Raw genomic sequence first — 19462 nt, forward strand, 5'->3', positions numbered from 1 at the left:
TGCAGTAGGTATCTCAGATAAGGGGGAGTGAGGCCTAAGAGGGTTTTATAAATAAGAATCAACCAGTGGGTCTTCAAATCAAATCAAATTTTATTGGTCACATACACGTGGTTAGCAGATGTTAATGCAGTAATATCTAACAAGTAATCTAACAATTTCACAACAACTACCTTATAAACACAAGTGTAAAGGAATGAATAAGAATATGTACATATAAATATATGGGTGAGCGATGGCCGAACGGCATAGGCAAGATGCAGTAGATGGTATAGAGTACAGTATGAGATGAGTAATGTAGGGTATGTAAACATTATATAAAGTGGCATTGTTTAAAGTGACTAGTGATACATTTATTACATCCAATTTGTAATTGTTAAGTGGCTAGAGATTTGAGTCAGTATGTTGGCAGCAGCCATTCAATGTTAGTGATGGCTGTTTAACAGTCTGATGGCCTTAAGATAGAAGCTGTTTTTCAGTCTCTCGGTCCCAGCTTTGATGCACCTGTACTGACCTCGCCTTCTGCATGATAGCGGGGTGAACAGGCAGTGGCTCGGATCGTTGTTGTCCTTGATGATGTTTTTGGCCTTCCTGTGACATCGGGTGGTGTAGGTGTCCTGGAGGGCAGGTATTTTGCCCTCGGTGATGCGTTGTGCAGACATCACTACCCTCTGGAGAGCCTTACGGTTGTGGGCGGAGCAGTTGCCGTACCAGGCGGTGATACAGCCCGACAGGATGCTCTCGATTGTGCATCTGTAAAAGTTTGTGAGTATTTTCCTGACACCATGCTCCGAGGGCCCTCACCTCCTCCCTGTAGGCCGTCTCGTCGTTGTTGGTAATCAAGCCTACCACTGTAGTGTCGTCTGCAGACTTGATGATTGAGTTCGAGGCGTGCATGGCATTTCTGAAAGTGCACTTTCCTATTTTGTTGACCTAGTTTTGCTAAATCCAGGAAGTTGAGGTTGCCATTAGTCATTCATTCCAAATAGTTGCAACTTGGTGAGAAGAAAACCCTGCAGTTAAGAGACAACATTAGTCCGCTTTTTTTCTACTGAATTTAACTTAGCTACAAAGTTGTATCTTCGTTGAGTTCTGCAACCTTGCAAAGGGAAATAGAGCCGTTATAATTAGTTGGTAAACTATAAAGTTGCATTCAAGTTACTTATGGCTGATATGGATGAGGGTTGCTTGGAAAATCTGAACGGCAAGACCCTAAAAGGAACTATTCTCATCGCAGAAATAGTAAGTTTGTTCCATATCCTTGTTATAGCCAGAGACTCACACAAAGAGTGCTGTAAATTAGCCTACATTTACTGCAATCTTCTTGGGATTGTCCTTAACATTTCAGACTGAGCTCAGAAGACATTAAATTCATATTTATTCATCTTTGCCATTTTATTTAACAAATGTTGTCATGTGACGGGGTTGAGACTAGAGTGACAGGTTGAATACAGTAACAGTGTTGAAGAGACACATCGGTTTCCATATAAACTAGTTTAGTTTACTATCGAAATCCCTCCGAGACTTACCCCAAAATATTGCATTTCATTGTCTGCAATGAAATGTAATAAGGACATTACATATATTTAGAATAATCTGCCCTACATTTGATAGGCCTATAGCAATAAATATTGAAACAAATAAAAACACATCAGGCATTAGAGTAATTAATAACATTCAACAGGTTTCATCAGAAAAGTTCAACGTGTCATCAAACTGTAGGAACATTTTCCAAGGGCATTTAGAATGCTAGAACAGCTGTAACTACAGTACTAGTGTCAGCATGACTATCCCTCTCCTCAGGAGCACCATATTCATTCATTCATGGTTTTCTTCCTGAGAGTATGGCCCACACATCTCTCTCAACCTCTACAGTACGTCGTGGGATGTCACCCGCTGTGGGTGTGGAATCAGCTCAAGGACTTCATCAAACTGATACCAGTGGATGTCGTCTCGAGAAGTCCATAAAAATCTGTTTGGTCCTACACGATGCATACATTTCACTTGTACACTCATTTCATCCGTGCCGAAGATGATGCCTGGATAAAGGTCATCATCGTATTCCACTACCCACCACTGCCCAAGATGACCTGGATTTCCCCAATGGATTTCGTCCACGGGTTGTGGATTTTCCTCATTGGCTGGCTGTTCTGGAGCAGCCAGGCCCTTCTGCCTGAAACTGAAGTGCTGTGTGTTAAAGCATGTAAAGTTTACATCCTTTGTTGAACAAATGCAGCTGATATCACCAGACATCAGCTCACCAGGAGCAAGTGTGATGACCTGGTGTATTCTCATGATGGAGGGCACCGCTTTTATCGGGCTTGGCATCACCTCCATCGCACGTTCAACATCGGCACTCTTCACAAGGTGTTTGTCTCATGGAGGGTCAAGTTCCTCAGTGCTCCTTTCCTCTCCATGCTTCTTTTGTATGCTGTTCTCCTATGTTTACATTTCTGACACCGGTCTCTCTCACTTACATCACTGATCTTGTTCTTTTTCTCTGCCTCAACATTTCTTTTCCATCTCTGACGCTCTCTCTCAAGGTATTTTCTGGGTCGGCATTTTGAAGTGATCGACACTGCCTTTCTCTTTCTGCTGCTGATGTGGATGCCATCATTCCCTAGATGTTTCAATGGATAACGTTAAATCAAATATTCTTAGAATATATACATGTATACACTATAATCCTTGAGTAATTTAGGATCTAGAGCCACTTAAAGGAACAACTGAAGTTAAGAGACTTACCCAACTCTCCTACCACTAGGCTACCTGCCTTAAAATATATTTTTTTGTTCACATGGAACACATTACAGCATGTTTTATAAGTGAATATAAACACGATATAATGTATAATATATTGAATAATTCATTTGTTTAGAATATTCATAAATAAAGTAAATAACTCAACCCTGTCACAGGTTTACTACCCCTTTACAATGAAACGTGATGGGGTTGAATTTGACGGGATTGAGTTTTTTTGGCTCAAAATGGCCTCTGCTCCTCATGTGTTGAAGGACAGGAGACCACATGGTGTGCATGAAATTAATAGATTGTATATTTTTATGGGTTAAAGTATAATTTAGATAAATACTAGTTTTCCAACTTTATTTCAAGTTGGTCAGCTTGACGATCCCCACCTGACTTTAAAAAACAACAAAATACAGATATAAAAGAATGTGATTACCTGCCTGTTTCTGTACCATGCAGTTGAAAATTGTTGAATGATGTCACTTCCTGTTAATGATGGCACATAAGGCTGGCGTGACCATTTTTGGGGGGGAAGTTTGGTTGTTGTGACGGGGTTGAGTGTAGACTGAGGGACAGAGCTAAATTGTATGATTTTAATCAATAATCATGCATTTTTTTTAACAAAATACTTTCTCAACAAAAGAACACAAATATATGTTTGCATTAATAGCAAATGATATTCATTATATGCACATTTTAATAGTCATTTCCCAAGTAAAAATTAAGTGAAACGCCTGGGGGACATGACACAATTCTGAGTGTCAGTTAAAAAAAAAAGATTTTTTTAATAATAAAGTTTAAATTAATGCTATATTTATTTCAATTTATTATACAGGACATTTCAATGTATATACAAAATCTTTAAAAATGTCATTTTGGTGACCCAATACTTGAAATATAAGATAAAAGCCCCCCTGTGGCACAGTTGGTAGAGCATGGTGTTGGCAATGCCAGCATGGTGTGTGCAATGCTAGGGTTGTGGGTTCGATTCCCACGGGGGGCCAGGACAATTTTTTTAATGAAATGTATGTATTCACTACTGTAAGTCGCTCTGGATAAGAGCGTCTGCTAAATGACTAAAAAATAAAAAGTCAGAGGGACTGAAATATTACCCGAGCCCAAGAATGACCCAGGAGCCCAAGAACGAACTATGAATGGAAGGTCTGTTGTAGAAATAGAATATCATTCCCTAGAATAGACCAATATGATGACATACTATTTTGGTTTGCATAATGACCTTAGCTGAGGCCTAATACTACTTTACTACACTATTCTGCAACATATACAGATCTATGAGTATGTACATGATGCTATACCATTGATTTGTTCATAGTATGATAACAAATTGGGCCATTTTAAATATTTCAGACAGTTGTGTGTACTTAGAGGAACTGGACCTGGAATGAGAACCATGTGATCTTGGGGGTGGGGGTCAGGCCAAGGGTTAGCCTAAGATCTTCCAACTGTCACTTTTAATGTGGTGTTGTGCGTGACAGTCCCCTCATTTGCCACCCAACAGTCAAATGCTGACAACTTAGGTTGAAGATCAAAGTTTACAAACGATGACATGCTGGGTGATTCCTCATGATTTCAATAATGATTTTCTTACATTCATTTATTAATATTGAAAATATACCATTTTTGATTTGGCAAATGTTCAATATATTGTTGAACATAATATACTCTATGGGCATATCAAAGTTCCAGAGTGGGATCTCTGCTAGTTTAAAGTTATGGCCCATTTTATACAGAGAAATTGGCATAGTCAGCATTGCAACCAATCACAGCCCTCATTTTACTTGTATCATTGCACATCCTGCAAATCATTAGCAGAGGGCAACCATTTTGAATCCATTTTCACATTCACTCTGTTGGTAATGCTTACAAATAACAGAGATCCCAAAAATGGTATACTTTCAATATTCATGTTTATATTTTCAATATTAATAAATGAATGTAAGAAAATCGTTGAGGAATCACCCAGCATGTCATCGTTTCTAAACTTTGATTAATATAAGAAAGTTAATATAAGAAAATTGTAATTGAAATGAAAATACTACTCATATTAGAAAGCAAGGGGTAACCAACTGGGCACAAACTACAGTTCAATGTCTAGTTTTGATTTATATTTGGTTGAGTTGTCAACTAATGTGAATTCAACGTGAAATCAACAAACCATTTCACCATGTCATTGGATTTAGGTCATAGGTTGGGTGATAAATGGTCCTCCCGAGTGGCGCGGTGGTCTAAGGCTGTGCTGCCAGATATCCTGGTTTGAGTACAGGCTCTGTTGCAGCCGGGAGAGCCATGGGGCGGTGCAAATTGGACCAGTGTCTTCCGGGTTAGGGGAGGGTTTGGCCGGCAGGGATGGTCTTGTCCCATCATGCTCTAGTGACTCCTGTGGCAGGCTGGGTGCAATGCATGCTGACATGGTTGCCAGGTGTATGGTGTTTCCTCTGACACATTGGTGTGGCCGGCGTCTAGGTTAAGCAGGCATTGTGTCAAGAAGCAGTGCGGCTTGGCTGGGTTGTGCTTCGGAGGATGCATGGCTCTTGACCTTTGCCTCTCCCAAGTGCGTACAGGAGTTGCAGCGATGGTAACTACCAATTGGATACCGTGAAATTGGTATCCAGTTATCCAGGATGTATGTGAAGACAATAAACTCCAGGAAAGAGTTTATTGCATCATCTGTGGGCTACTACCATGCTTTTGACCTTAGCTTGGCTTACTGCTCTATGGCCAACACATTACCTTTTCCTTGGTGCTGCACAATGGATTGTAGTCAAGGTGATTTGGCAGCCTGAATTTGATTGTTTTTATTTGTGTCACGCCCTGACCTGAGAGAGACGTTTTTCGCTGTTTAGTTAGGTCAGGGTGTGATATGGGGTGGGCATTGTATGTATTTTATTTCTATGTTTTGGCCAGGTATGGTTTCCAATCAGAGGCAGCTGTCTATCGTTGTCTCTGATTGGGAACCATACTTAAGCAGCCCTTTTTCCCTCCATGAGTTGTGGGATCTTGTTTTTGTGTAGCTGCCTTTGAGCAGCCCCAGAACGTCACGTTTCTTTCTGTTTATCCTGTTTATTGTTTTGTTCGGTTTCACTTCTAAATAAAGGATGTGGAATTACTGGCACGCTGCGCCTTGGCTTATTTATGACAGGGAGTTCGAGGACAGTGATTGTGACAATTTGATTGTTTTTACACAGAGTATTTCATTAAAAAGACCAAAACACAAATCATCCATGTATGATTATTTAAATAATGCATACCAAACCACGCAGTTCACACAACCAATTTTAATAAATATTTTTGGAATGCATCAAATCAATGAACGATTGGTAGGTTTGCAATTGCATGCAAAGTTGACAAACTACAATATCTTCCCTTAACATCTCACTCAGGAACATCTTTGTCATCTTTGTATTTGAATTACCCACCAAGAAGCATAGCTCCACAGCAGCTACAATAGAGGGATTCAGTTCAGGCTGGTGTTGGTGCTACACTGTGGGCTTTCCAAGTGTATGTACTCGCTACACTGACCTTATTTCACTGGAATGGAAGAAACAGTGTTTACAGCAACTTCTTTGTTATTGTACTATCACAAACGGGCGTGGCAGTTTCACCATTAAAAATTACAGTTTCATAGAAAGACATCCAAACATTTTAGGATAAAAAATATCAACCCCAACACTGGGGTCTTTGTCAGTGTGATATAAACTACTAAACTGATTGCTGAACAGTACAATGGCGCTGGAGGGGATGGCTGACTTTGTGCTATTTTGTTTGTTTGTTCACGTTGTTTGTAAGTTATTTTTTTACTTATGTTGTACATAATGTTGCTGCTACCCTCTCTTATGACCGAAAATAACTTCTGGACATCAGAACAGCGATTACCTGCTTCGAACTGGAAGAATAATTTTTATTCACTGTTGGTTAAGGGGCTTGTAAGTAAGCATTTCACGGTAAGGTCTACACATGTTGTATTCGGCACAGGTGACAAATAGTTTGATTTGATTTTGATTTGATTGGCGTAAATGCCTAAACTCTTATAAAAAAAGGTGCGATCTAGAACCAAAAAGGGTTCTTCGGCTGTCCTCATAGGAGAACTCTTTGAATAATCTCTTTTGGTTCCAGGCAGATTCCTTTTGGTTACATGTAGAACCCTTTTTGGGCTCTGTGCAGAACCCTTTCCACAGAGGGTTCTACATGGAACCTAATTGTCAGTTTGTTGTAAACTACAGCGAGACGTTCTCAAAGGATTCCTGGATAAGTAGCAGTGATTTCCTTAAAAGGAAATGCTATGATTAACATCTCAAGGTCAAGTAATTAGGCTACAGATGCATTGAGCCAAAAAGCTATTTTTGTGTACCACAGATTTGGCATTTGCTAAGTACCTTTATTAACATTTTTGCACCAAGTATTTCCACACAGGCTGCTTTTTCCCTCTTCCTCTCTCTCTCTCTCTCTCTCCTTCCCCCCATATTATTTTTTTTATCATTTTCTTTCAGCTCATCAGTCTTATCATCCTAATCTGCTGTGCTGCGTCATTTTATGGAGGTTATTCTGTGGTGGCCATCTGTGAGATGGTCTCCGCCATCATCTTCTTTGTCATCTTCATGATGGAAATGGACAAGTCCATTCAGGTGGTCAACTGGGTCTGGAGTGTGAGTACAGTATATGTTTACACACACACACACACACACACACACACACACACACACACACACACACACACACACACACACACACACACACACACACACACACACACACACAGAAAGAGAGACACAGAGAGAAAAAGAAACACACAAACATAAATTATAGATACATTTATAAAAACAAACAGTAACACAAGGACATTCCAAGTGCCTATAGAAGGACAATCATTCACTAATGTTAGTCTCCTCCTACCAGGATCTTTTGCGTGCTTCTTCTGGTACAGGCCTGTACCTCATCACCTCTCTGATGTCTCTGATTCATGGAGCAGGGGATGGCGCCTGTATTGCAGGAGTGGTGAGTCAAATGTCTAACCACCCTGAGATTTTTGAATAGATACAAATGAAAGCATCTCAAATGACTTACTTCTTCAGCTCTCAAATCCTTCTGCCCTATTCATCACTGAAAAGTAGAACTTGGTGGTTAGATTTTGTTTAGATGAAACGTTATTCCATTCCCTTAAGTGTTTGGCCTGCTGGCTGGGATCCTGTTTGCCTATGATGTCTACACCATCATCCTTGTCATCAACAGCAACAAATAGGATACTGCAGCGCTCACTGGTTGGTATTTTGGACAAGGTGCAGCTTTGCTTTGAACTACAGTTTGGACTTTGACATTTCCTCACCTAATTTCCTTTGTTCTATTCCCTGCTTTGTTTCCAGATGACAATGTTTAAGCACTGGAAGATAAACCCCAACTTAGCCTATTAAATAAAATGACATTTGTGCAGGACGAGTTGACAATGAGCAGTGAAAGAAGTGCAGCAGGTTGGAAGGAAGTTTGATGCTCAAATGAAGAGATTAATAGCAGAAATGAACCAATGTTAGGGTCAGAAGAGAGAAACATCTACAGTACGGCCGACACAGAGAGGATAATGTTATACTGCACTGAGATCAGTATGTTCAAAAGAACCATGTAAATTCCAGGAGGGCTTCCCTTGACAACCGCTGTTCCAGTCTCAGTGTACAATTCTACCGTCCCATTGTTCAATCTTTAGTCTGGTGAAAAAGGGAAAGATGTAAGTATTATGCAGCATAAGGAGGTGGAAAGCTTTGGTCAGTTTTCACACTAGTACATCATTTGTTTTCTGATGTAATGAACTATTGTGTAAAAAGATGTCTCTGTTGAATTACATCCACTGTTGAAATGTTGGTTTATATTAGAAATTAGATTGTAGCATTACATTTATAGAGGTGCTCAGATTAATATAACATCATAATGTAACATCAATGGTTTTGGTACAAATGGCATTCTATCTCTCTTTGTCGTCATAATTTCACCTCAGCGTCATAGCCCTCTGTCACGCTCTGACCTAGGAGAGCTGTGTTCTCTGTTTAGTTAGGTCAGGGTGTGATAGGTGGGTGGGCATTCGATGTTTTGTTTTCTATGTTTTGACCGGGTATGGTTTCCAATCAGAGGCAGCTGTCTATCGTTGTCTCTGATTGGAAGCCATTCTTAGGCAGCCTGTTTTTCCCTGTGTTTTCGTGGGATCTTGATTTTGTGCAGCCCCAGAACGTCATGTTTGTTTCAGTTTCACCTGTTTATTGTTTTGTTCGAGTTCACAATAAAATATGTGGAACTACCGGCACGCTGCGCCTTGTCTAATTTATGACAGGGAATTCGAAGACAGCACTCGTGACACCCTCTCCATATCCCACTGTAATATATTCAAATTGTGCTGGTTGAATTAAGCCAAATTTCGCCTGCACTTAGGCCTCGATTCAATCAGATCGAGTGTTAACCGGCATAGCGGATGTTTTGACAAATGTTGGAGGTGTCACTGCAGTATGAGCTGACAAATAGGTGAAAGGCTGCTCTTGTGTGTCACAAACCACTTCCTTCCTTATTAATCCTACTGCGTTAGAAGTTCAAAATGGTGATAGAAAGTGTAGGTTAATGCATGTTTTCATGTTAATTTGGATGGTGGGGATTTCTAGTCTCAGTCAAATCGAGATATAGACAATGGAAACATCCCGCATTCGAGTGTTCGAACTTGTAAAGTGGCTGCATGGGATTTATCGGATTATAAAGTTGGCTGGTTTCGTTGCATCCAATGGCATGGTCCGCGATAAGCTAACACAAGGAGCCGCTTGTGGATTTGACAGCTCTAACGCAGTTCCATCTCCGACACGCCAAAACAACCGCTATGCGGGAGTCTGCTAGCACGGATCTGCTATAGAATCTAGCCCTTAGTCAAGGCACCTTAATTGGGGAGGACGGGCTCTTAGTACTGGCTGGCATGGAATAAATGGATTGGTATTAAAGTCAAACACATGGTTTCCATGTGTTTGTTACCATTCCATTCACTCTATTACAGCTATTATTATGAGCCGTCCTCCCCTCAGCAGCCTCCTGTGCTGGAAACATTTGTAGTGCCTTAGTTGCATTAGTTGTTGTTTTGCTTCTTTCTCTACTTACCTAGCACTGTAAGGCCTACTGGCCACAATTAACTCTGCACTCATAGTAAGGTTTGATGTTCATTTGCCACCAAAGAACTTCTCATGAGTACTCTTGCCGTAGGAAAAGAATGGGATAACATGTTTTCATTATCCTGGTTTTGAAATAATCTAATTCAGGTCAAGTGGGTTGCTTACCAGTTTTTCTTTGTGTGTTTTTTAACCAATGGTAGATAAGATATTTTAACGACATTTAATGTTGTACAAGAGAAGTGTTACCTCAGTCAGTGCACCCTTGTTAAAGTATTTAGACAGTTTGTATGCAGTTATAGTAGTAAACATTCATATTTTGATTATAGACTCGTAGAAAAACAACTGATTTAGAATGAGCAATTAATTAGCAAAGAAGGGCATTTGATCAGTTATGTGGTTCCATTTCAGGATGCCTATGTTATAATTGTAATATCTTTTGTAAATGTTATCTCCAAAATATAAAGTACATTTCTCAAGGAAGAATTTGCCATTAATGTTTTATTTCTAACAGGTTTTTAATGTATTTTGTCATACTATTGTGTGTATTTGAAATATTGAGGCATACACAATGCTTTGCGCAATAAAAGCAAGTTGTTATACAATTAGGAACCTCTCTAATAACAACGTGTCTACACATTGTATAATCACATTTTTGTTATATACATAGTACTTACTAATAACTGTGTATACTGGTTTGTGACACTCACAAGTTCAAGGATCCGAGTGCTCTCTCTTAAGATACCACTAGATGGAAGCAGCTACACTCTAATTGGAACTTGACCAGGGCTCATTCTTTACTTTCTTTTTTTTTGTTCTCACACAGGCCTAATAGCAATAAAATGGAATGCTGCAAAATACTATGAATAATTACTAATGTTTGTTTAGAATTTCACTTGACCTAGATAACATATTTTGTTTCATTTTCAGTGAACTAGGTAAACAAACACCCTTTCACTATGAGTCTTTGGTTGATCTGAACCCCCACAGTAAAATTAGCAGATTTACAGCTAATTTCCTGCAATTCTAAAAATGTTTTTATAGGATGGAGAGAAATGTTTTCATTTTTTAATATGATATCTGAGTGAGAGTGACTATCAAAATCAACAGGGGCCCCTTGGTCGGTAATTCGACATGTTTACAAATTGACCAATCAAACATTTTTTTTGCTGACATGGGCAAGTTGAGTGACTGTCAGTGACTGACATAACAAGAGAAAAACTGCTGATGCAACACTACATTTTGAAATTTCACCTTGTGTATTCTACTATTCTAACTCTCAAAAAGTAAGTTGAGACCCCGACTGAGTTCCTTTTTTGGGTTTTTGGAAATTGATCCGTGGGCCCACAAAGGGGCCAGTTGCCCATTCCTCATCTAGAGTCTAGTCTGAGTAGCCAGATACATTTTCCTCTATGTTCCAAAATATATTTGCAGTCACAATTCCAAATTGTCATTCAAAAGGCTTCCTCAAACTGTGACCATATAGGAATTGTTTTGGAGTCTGACACCAGTGTACCTGAATGCAGAGGATAGACCAAATGGGATTCTAAACCACAGACCTTTTTGAGGATTACATAAGGCCGACATTGGGAAGAGCTTTGGTATTCTTGGCCGATTTGAATGTTGAGGTGGTGTACTGTCCATAATGCCACTCATTTTAATTGATTTTCCATTATTCGTTTAGTGCTCCTATCATTAACATAGCCTTTTGGGAAACTGGGCCCAGGCAGAATGTGGAGATGAAAAATAAGTCAATACAACCCTATAGTAAAATCAATCATGGAAATGAATGTACTAGTAGTCTAGACATATGGATAACAGTAGGATATCCTTTTAAAGGTGACATAATTGTCTCATTGACATTGCACAGCATTGCATGTTACCTTGCCCTGTGGTTCACTCCACCTTTAAAATGTTGACTGCTAGGAAGTCCGATTGTTTTCTGTGTTGCACATTTGGTAACGGATGGATTAGGTTGCGAGGACGCGAAAGCGTAAGAATGCCGCTGCTTAGATCAGAGATTCTTAGCTTTTCCTGTGCATACACCTTCGTTCGAGGAGTACATACCTAAATCTCCAGATTACAAACCAAGTAATCTTACTTATAGGTCTTCATGCTCTCTTGAGAACATTGATGATCACAAAATGGAGTCAGTCAGCAATGGTTAGAGCTCTGAAGTTAACCCAGTCCAAGATGTAGTGGGCCTACCTGCGGGAATAGGTGTGGTAGAGTCTTCCAATGTTTGCCCTGAGAATCCTACCAGAGATGATTTTGGTAGGAGTGACTTTTTTGGAAACAGTGGATTCCTGCTTTTTGGCTGATCCATATGTTGTGTCAAGCTGGGTAAAGGACAAACTGGTAATGGTTAAATCTGTGACAGTTTCGAGAAGTGGAATTGTTTTTGTGTGCATCCGCCTCTCAGAGGAAGTGGGCGCTTCTAGTGACGCTGCTGGGGGCTCAACCTGTGGTGTGCTTTGCTCTCCGCTAAAAGGTGTGATCAGTGCAGTAGAGGTGGATCAAATGGAAAGGAATATTTCTAGTGTTTGTAACACCTGCCATTTGGTGAGACAGACCCAGTGGCAATGGCGAGACAGAATACCCTGTCTGTCTTGTTGAGCTTTGACACAGAGGTTCTACCTGATAAGGTCAGGTTACCTTGTATTTGCTATTCTGTGAGGGCCTATTTTCCGAACACGCTTCGGTGCTTTAGTTGCCAAGGATTCTGACATGTTACAGCAGTGTGTAGAAGGGAGATCCCACAATGTGTGAATGTGCAGGAGGGCATAGTCAGACGGAGTGTACAGTTGGGATAGAGAAAGCACTGTGTCAACTGTGGGGGTGACCATGCAGCTGGGGATCCGAAGTGTCCTGTGAGAGAGAGACAGGTTGAGATTGCCAGAGTTCAAGTGGGGCCAACAGTTTCCTATGCTGAGGCAATGAAGAGAATAGAGAAAAGCCTAAGGGTGAGTGAGTCGACTCGGAGCACCCCAGTGAGTGATCAACTGCACTGCACTGATGGAGTGGAAATCACAGAAGATATATGTGGTAGTTGCAGCAGCAGAGAAATACTTGGTAATGAACGATTTTAATGCAGAAGATCCACATGAAGTTTTGAGAGAAGGGGTTCCATCCTCCCAGGCCAACTGCCTGGTGTTGGATTATTTACGGCTAAAGTAGTGGTGGGTTTTTGGGAAGAGTGTATATGTGCAGGGTTAGATGGTGGTGAAATTTCAGTTTTTCCCATTCGGCTTTTAGTTGCGGTGACAAATATGTGCAATCCGCACTCCGACCTGTAAAAGCAGCAATAGGCAACACAGCCTCTTTTAGGAAACCGCATGAAGAAGAACATGGTAACAAATGGGAAATGATGAACCTCAATTTGAGGAGAGTACCGTCTGGGCCGGGACAAGAGCTGCAGGAGGACGGTGTTGCGAAGGTAAAACTATCGTACAGCGCAGTGGGCTTCCACTCAATGAGTGCGGTCAATAGACATTGAAAACCAGTGCAGTCATCTAGGTGTAGGGTGCTTACGTATGCGTCAGTGATTTTCAGACAACTCCAGCAAGTCGACTGTGCGTAAAACTCCAAGAAGAGGAGGTTTGTACAAGTTCGTACTGTATGTAGGACGCGATTTATTGGAACATATTTTTTACTTTGTCCTGTGAATTCAGATGCCTCCTGTATCCATCAACCTATTTTTAAAAAACGGACTATTTGGAAACAACCAAGCCGCTTGTTCTTGAACCATCGACATGTTCACGCGCGGATCTAAAAAGCGAAGGTCGAATCGCTCGGTAAGTAGATCCGCCAGAACTACAGTATGTTATGACATTGTTTTGTAGTTTTGTAGTCCATGGTATCTTGTTATCTGGAAAGTACTTGCATCGTTTAGAATACCTTTAATTACAATGAATAGCGTTTATAAAGTTTATCGAGTAGGTTGCAAGTAAATATATAACGTTAGGCTATTTTGTTCTGCCAACATTGATTAGCCTATGTATTTGTTTTACTGTTTGTTATCGGCTTGATTATAGGCCTGTCTATGCTCTGCGTTTTTGTATGTTATAATTTGACAAGTTGCTTTGCTTCCCTTGATTTAGTTTACAGAAATTCTGTTCTTTGTTTTATGACTCGAGTTGAATCGTGGTTGCGTGGGAGGGGCGTAAGGTCACTTCGTCAATGGCATTTACCTGCACAGGTTAGGGTTAGACAACTTCGGAGTATAGCCCACCCCTCACCGAAGCTCTGTGACACTCATGCAGGGGCGAAAATCTGATATCAACTTTGGAGGGGATAATTGCATTACATTTTCTCAAGAGCAATTCCTGAGGGGGACACCAAAAGTAGTGCTGTAACACATAGCCTACATTGTAATATGGTAAATGTATATTGAGGAACCAAAGAAATAAGGTGTTTGCCGTACTCCTAACTACCGGTACCCAAAACTACACAACAGCAATACCATTGCCTTTAACAAATCTTAGTTCAGTCACCAGTTTAAGTTGAGAGTGGGGGTATCCATGGCATTTTCCAATTATGTTCCCATTTTACAAGTCAAAAAAATTGAGAACCTTTCATAATCTTGCCAAACAAAGACTCAACAAACTTACCTGAGACTCCCTGTCTCTGCCAGTCTGTCCCTGCATATCTGTCCCCAACTCTGCTGTCTGTGTGCCATCTGTTGCCTGCTCTGCCTAATGACATCATTGTGAAACATTTCCATTAGAATTTCATTTCTTTCTTATGAACATTTTATCAACTAGTCTTTGAGATATTAGGCTACTAGGGTTCTTACTATGCGTTTTGGTGTATTGAAAAATACTCTGATGTCCGTCTTATTTTTCTGCCATTTTTCTACCTGGCTGGCTGGCTAGCTACACACACACACACAGTGTGTAGGTTATTTACAGTAGGAGATGGGCTTCTATCATCTCCAATCATTCTATTTGGGCTTCGATCTAAAAGGTAGCTAGCAAATGTGAAACGGATTAAAATGACAAGAGTTGACAGCTGTATGAGTTCACCATTTACACAACATATGCTGCAACCTTTTGTAATTTTAATAGTTTGTTTCATATTGGCTGGCTTCCAACAATAGCTGAATTTGCAAAGCTAGCGAGCACCAATTCCGTTTCAGAGGTGTTTGCTATAATCTTTGCTACCCAGGTTAAATAAAGGTGAAATAAAATAAATAAATAAAAGTTCCCTTGCGACAATTTAGCTTTTGCAACGAGACCATTAAATATATTTAAGACAATGGTAGAAAAGAGTGTAATTCTGTTCAGTTTGGACTTCAGTTTATCGCTAACCTTATCACAGGGACTTTGAAGCACTAACTTACATCATCTGAATGCTGATCTTGGAATAAATTGACGATAGCAAAGATTCCATCTTTGACGACGCCACATAAATGGAATAGGTACTAGCTAGCTTAATAGTTAATATTTGCGCACTAGCTCTGCATATTCAGCTAGTGTGTGTGCGCTGACTGGATTAACCTCACGTCAGTTATGTTCATTGAGTGCCTTTCAGACAGTAGATACGACCCCTCTGTTACCTTGCCAACTAAGGAACTGGCAGTGGATCAAAACATTGTGAGGCAAAGGGTGGGGGGTCGCAATCTTTTGAAACTTAAAAACACGCTATTAAGTGTCTATAATCAGCACAATTGCTTTCATTGCGTATTATTAATATTATTTAAATTACATAGTTATGTTTCAGTGATATATTGGGGGGGACAAATCATATTTTTCCCAGGATGGGGGGGTCGTGTCCCCCCCGGGATTTCCGCCCCTGCACTCATGTATGTATATATGTGTACGGACACTTATTGCACAAAGACAATGTAGTCTTTATTTATTTAAGAACATTTACATGCCAAAGCATTTGAGTTTACACGTGTGGATGGTGCCAGGGAGGACATGTTTTAGTTGAACCATGCAGTCAAGGAGGACTAGTGTAGCTGTTGATATACGCGACATCTGGCTCCTATCAGACTTGGAGCATTTCCAATGTCTTTAAAAGTGAATCCCACTGTAATTATATTGGAAGGTTGGCTTGTGAACCTCATCACACACAACTGATCCACACTATGGTCTGCATTCATGACTACTCTGTAACTACAGTATCTGTTCTATAAGAACTTCTGTGGAAGTGTTATTTGGACATTACATCTGACATATACATATATATATTTATTTATTTATTTTTAAAGGCAGTTAATATTGCCATAAGGCACATGCAGGGGAGCATGCGTCTCCTTTCCTCTGCAGGAGCTTAAAAAATGTAAATAAAGCTTTTAGTCAGCATAATTTTAATAGCCTGACGCAATCCTCCTATCGCAAGCTAAACATGCAAGTAGTTGAGACATGCAATAGCTGCAACATTATGCCTCTTCACTTTTGGCATGAATTACTTGAAAGGGTGATTTGAAGTCAAGACAACACAGTAAGCCAAGTGAGTTTGGTTGGTGTCAGCCTCTCATAGTCAAAGAGAGGATCAACTTTCAGGAAGCAATACAAGCATTATTACCTGAACATTTTATCCCTGTAGTTCTCTTATGAAAATCCCTATTGACAACATAATGAAATACTACACCTGCTGTATAGTACAGTAGAGGGAATTGAGTGTATCGCAAAAGCAAACAAACGTCTGTATGCAGTTGACATACAGTATAGGCTTGGGCAGTATATAGATTGTCATACCGACCTTGTTCCATCCCGAGATATTCAGTAATACTGGCACTGAACACAAGGGGGGTTATTTTCAAACCCCACTGAGCCTCTGTAATACGAAGGTTAGCAATGCTAACAAGTACATGTACAATCCCGTAGCGAATGCTAACAAGGGCATTGAATGGAAAGCGGGATACCTAGTCAGTTGTACAACTGAATGCATTCAACTGAAATGTGTCTACCACATTTAACACAACCCCTCTGAATCAGAGAGGTGCGGGGGGCTGCCTTAATCGACATCCACATCATCGGTGCCCAGGGAACAGTGGGTTAACTGCCTTGCTCAGGGGCAGAACGGCAGATTTTTACCTTGGCAGCGCGGTGATTCGATCCAGCAACCTTTCGGTTACTGGCCCAACGCTCCTACCCGCCAGGCTACCTGTTGAAAACATTTGATACAGTCTCAGACATAAACTATTTGCAGGACAGACATTAGGCTTACAGGGGGATTTGGCAAAATCCACAGGATGGTTTTTCAATACAGTCAAAACTATTTATTTTAAGTTTTTCAATACATTTGAATATTTGTGGCTAGTTAATACCTGCAGTCAACTTATGCAATATGCTAGGAGATAAAGCAGATTGCGTTCTTCATTTCACCTGTCATATTATTTTACATTATGAAGCTTAGGGCCTACCATAGTTCCCCAGAACAGTTGAGCCAGTCACATGTTTTTTTGTAAAAAACACAACGGGAGAAAGTGGGAGCTGGTGAGTCCAGCTGTGCATTTGGTTTACCTTGCTAGTCAGCTACGTAAGTGGCTAAATTTAATAAGGAGACTGAGCATCATATAGTGTTTACTTTCTGCTGTGTTTGAGAAGTCAAAGCGCTTTTTTGATATCCTTGCATAGATTTTCTCGTTCTCGGCTGACCTGCTCCTCCCCCCTTTTCTTGGCAGGCAGGCCTGTTGCCCTAGCGACTCCGCACAGACACAGCGTGTACACGTACTGCTCCAGAGCCAGTACTGTTCTTCCTTCAGACAAGCATGCGTCAAAACTTTGTTCATTTGCACAATGTCTCTCGTTCACATCGCTTGTAATGTCCAAGCTCACCAAAAATACTACCTATACTTCTGTAACTTTATGAGATGGATTTCCTGTCTTTGCAATTTGTGCACTCGTTAGCTAGCAGCCTCTATTGAAATTCTCTGTTAGTTAGTGAATTTATTTGCATTCTGGTAATAGACACCCAATCAGCTTTTTTAGCGCCTCCTTGTGTATGAAGACCGCTATACTGTAAATCTGAGGATGAGAGAAGGATGGTATGATGATATGAAAATCTGGATACCGCCAAACCATAACAGACAACCCTGCTCATAAAGTTATACGAGTAACTCAAAAATGCTACTCAGCTTGCTGCACACACAAAACAAATATTGGACTGCAAGGCTATTGATCCAGGAGGGGATTCTCTGCTGTTACCAAGAGAATCTTGATTTTGCAAGAAGCTAACCACTTAGCTAGATAACTAGCTACTAAATTAGCCTACCAAATGCACAACTGCAGAGCATTTAGCACATTTTAGAAAGTTCACTTAGTACACTGAACAAAAATATGATTGCAACATGTAAAGTGTTGGCCCCATCTTTCATGAGCTGAAATAGAAGATCCCAGAAATGTTCCATATGCAGAAAGCTTATTTCTCTCAAATTTTGTGCACAAATTTGTTTACGTCCCTATTAGTGCACATTTTTCTTTGCCAAGATAATCCATCCACCTATGGTATATCAAGAAGCTGATTAAACAGCATGATCATTACACAGGTGAACCTTGTGCTGGGGACAATGAAAGGCCACTCAAACATATGAAGTTTTGTCACACAACACAATGCCACAGATGTCTCAGGTTTTGAGGAAGCGTGCAATTCAAAGTTGTTTCAGAGAATTTGGCAGTACGTCCAACCAGCCTCACAATCGCAGACCACATATATGGCGTTGTGGGCGAACGATTTGTTGATGTCAATGTTGTGAACAGAGTGCCCCATGGTGCGGTAATGGTATGGTACCGACAACAAACACAATTGCATTTTATCAATGGCAATTTGAATGCCCAAAAATACAGTGACGAGATCCTTAGACCCATTGTGAGGCTCATTTTTGTTTAAGCTATCTATGACTAACATCCATATCTGTATTCCCAGTCATGTGAAATCCATAGATTAGGGCCTCATTTATTCATTTCAATTGACTGATTTCCTCATATGAATTATAACTCAGTAAAATCAATGAAATTGTTTCATGTTGCATTTATATTTTTGTTCAGTATGGTTATAAGATATCAAGCTTGCAAACATTTAACTGTGAATTCCATAGTGTAACTAGATCACCTGGTGCGTGCTGCACAATAGTCAGTGACTCACAAAGCTCCGGTCTCTTGTGCTTGTAAACAAACACCATGTGTCTGGGGACTACAAGTAAGCTTCATAATAAAAAATAACGAGACAGGTGAAATGAAGAACGGAATCTTCTTTCTCCTAATGTATTGCACAAGTTGACTGCATATATTCAAATGTATTAAACAAACTTCAAAGAAATAGTTTAGACAGTATTGAAAAACCATCCTATGGCTACTTCCAAATACCCCGGTATATGATATATACGGCATACAACTCAAGCCTAATACAGTATGATAGCCTATTGTAGGAAACGGGGATGTGTTCCTGACATTCCAGAGAGAAGAGCAAGATGGACCTATGTGTGATGGTTAGTGAAGCTTTCCCTGCAGGCTCTGTGTTTGATGTGTCTGAGTCCAGCCCAGTGTGTAGTGTAACTAACATGTCTCAGTGAGTTAGGCTGCACAGGCCTGTGACCCCTGAGTTAACGTTTAACTCCTCAAACACTG

At 40.3% G+C, this 19462-nt stretch overlaps 2 protein-coding genes and 1 long non-coding RNA gene across 4 annotated transcripts in view; 2 read left to right on the plus strand and 1 right to left on the minus strand.

The window, feature by feature from the left end:
- Positions 1 to 850: 850 nt before the first annotated feature.
- On the plus strand, positions 851 to 10499 carry LOC106567230 (proteolipid protein 2). 2 transcript variants are annotated; one of them, XM_014136271.2, is made up of 5 exons: positions 857 to 1239; positions 7254 to 7409; positions 7660 to 7758; positions 7926 to 8021; positions 8124 to 10499. In XM_014136271.2, exons 1-5 carry the CDS (start codon positions 1162 to 1164, stop codon positions 8169 to 8171), a joined length of 477 nt encoding a protein of 158 aa, XP_013991746.1. In that variant the 5' UTR covers positions 857 to 1161; the 3' UTR covers positions 8172 to 10499. The 2 variants fall into 2 exon arrangements, with proteins under 2 accessions (XP_013991745.1, XP_013991746.1); XM_014136270.2 differs by having other exon boundaries at positions 851 to 1239; positions 7926 to 10499.
- Positions 6027 to 12252, minus strand: LOC106567231 (uncharacterized). The gene is made up of 4 exons (XR_001320021.2): positions 12096 to 12252; positions 7828 to 7863; positions 7657 to 7742; positions 6027 to 7402 (listed from the first exon to the last, which is right to left on the minus strand). It is a non-coding gene; the product is annotated as an uncharacterized lncRNA (long non-coding RNA).
- Positions 12253 to 13110: 858 nt separating this feature from the next.
- The window catches only part of LOC106567229 (prickle planar cell polarity protein 3-A), a 38140-nt gene continuing 31788 nt past the window's right edge, over positions 13111 to 19462 (plus strand). Inside the window, exons 1-2 of the mRNA XM_014136269.2 lie at positions 13111 to 13484; positions 13559 to 13681. Coding sequence (XP_013991744.2) covers positions 13640 to 13681 — 42 coding nt within the window. The 5' untranslated portion in view covers positions 13111 to 13484; positions 13559 to 13639. The remainder of the gene's footprint in view (positions 13485 to 13558; positions 13682 to 19462) is intronic.

The sequence above is a fragment of the Salmo salar genome, chromosome ssa13 (assembly GCF_905237065.1).
Source record: "Salmo salar chromosome ssa13, Ssal_v3.1, whole genome shotgun sequence".
Taxonomy (NCBI): Eukaryota; Metazoa; Chordata; class Actinopteri; order Salmoniformes; family Salmonidae; genus Salmo; species Salmo salar.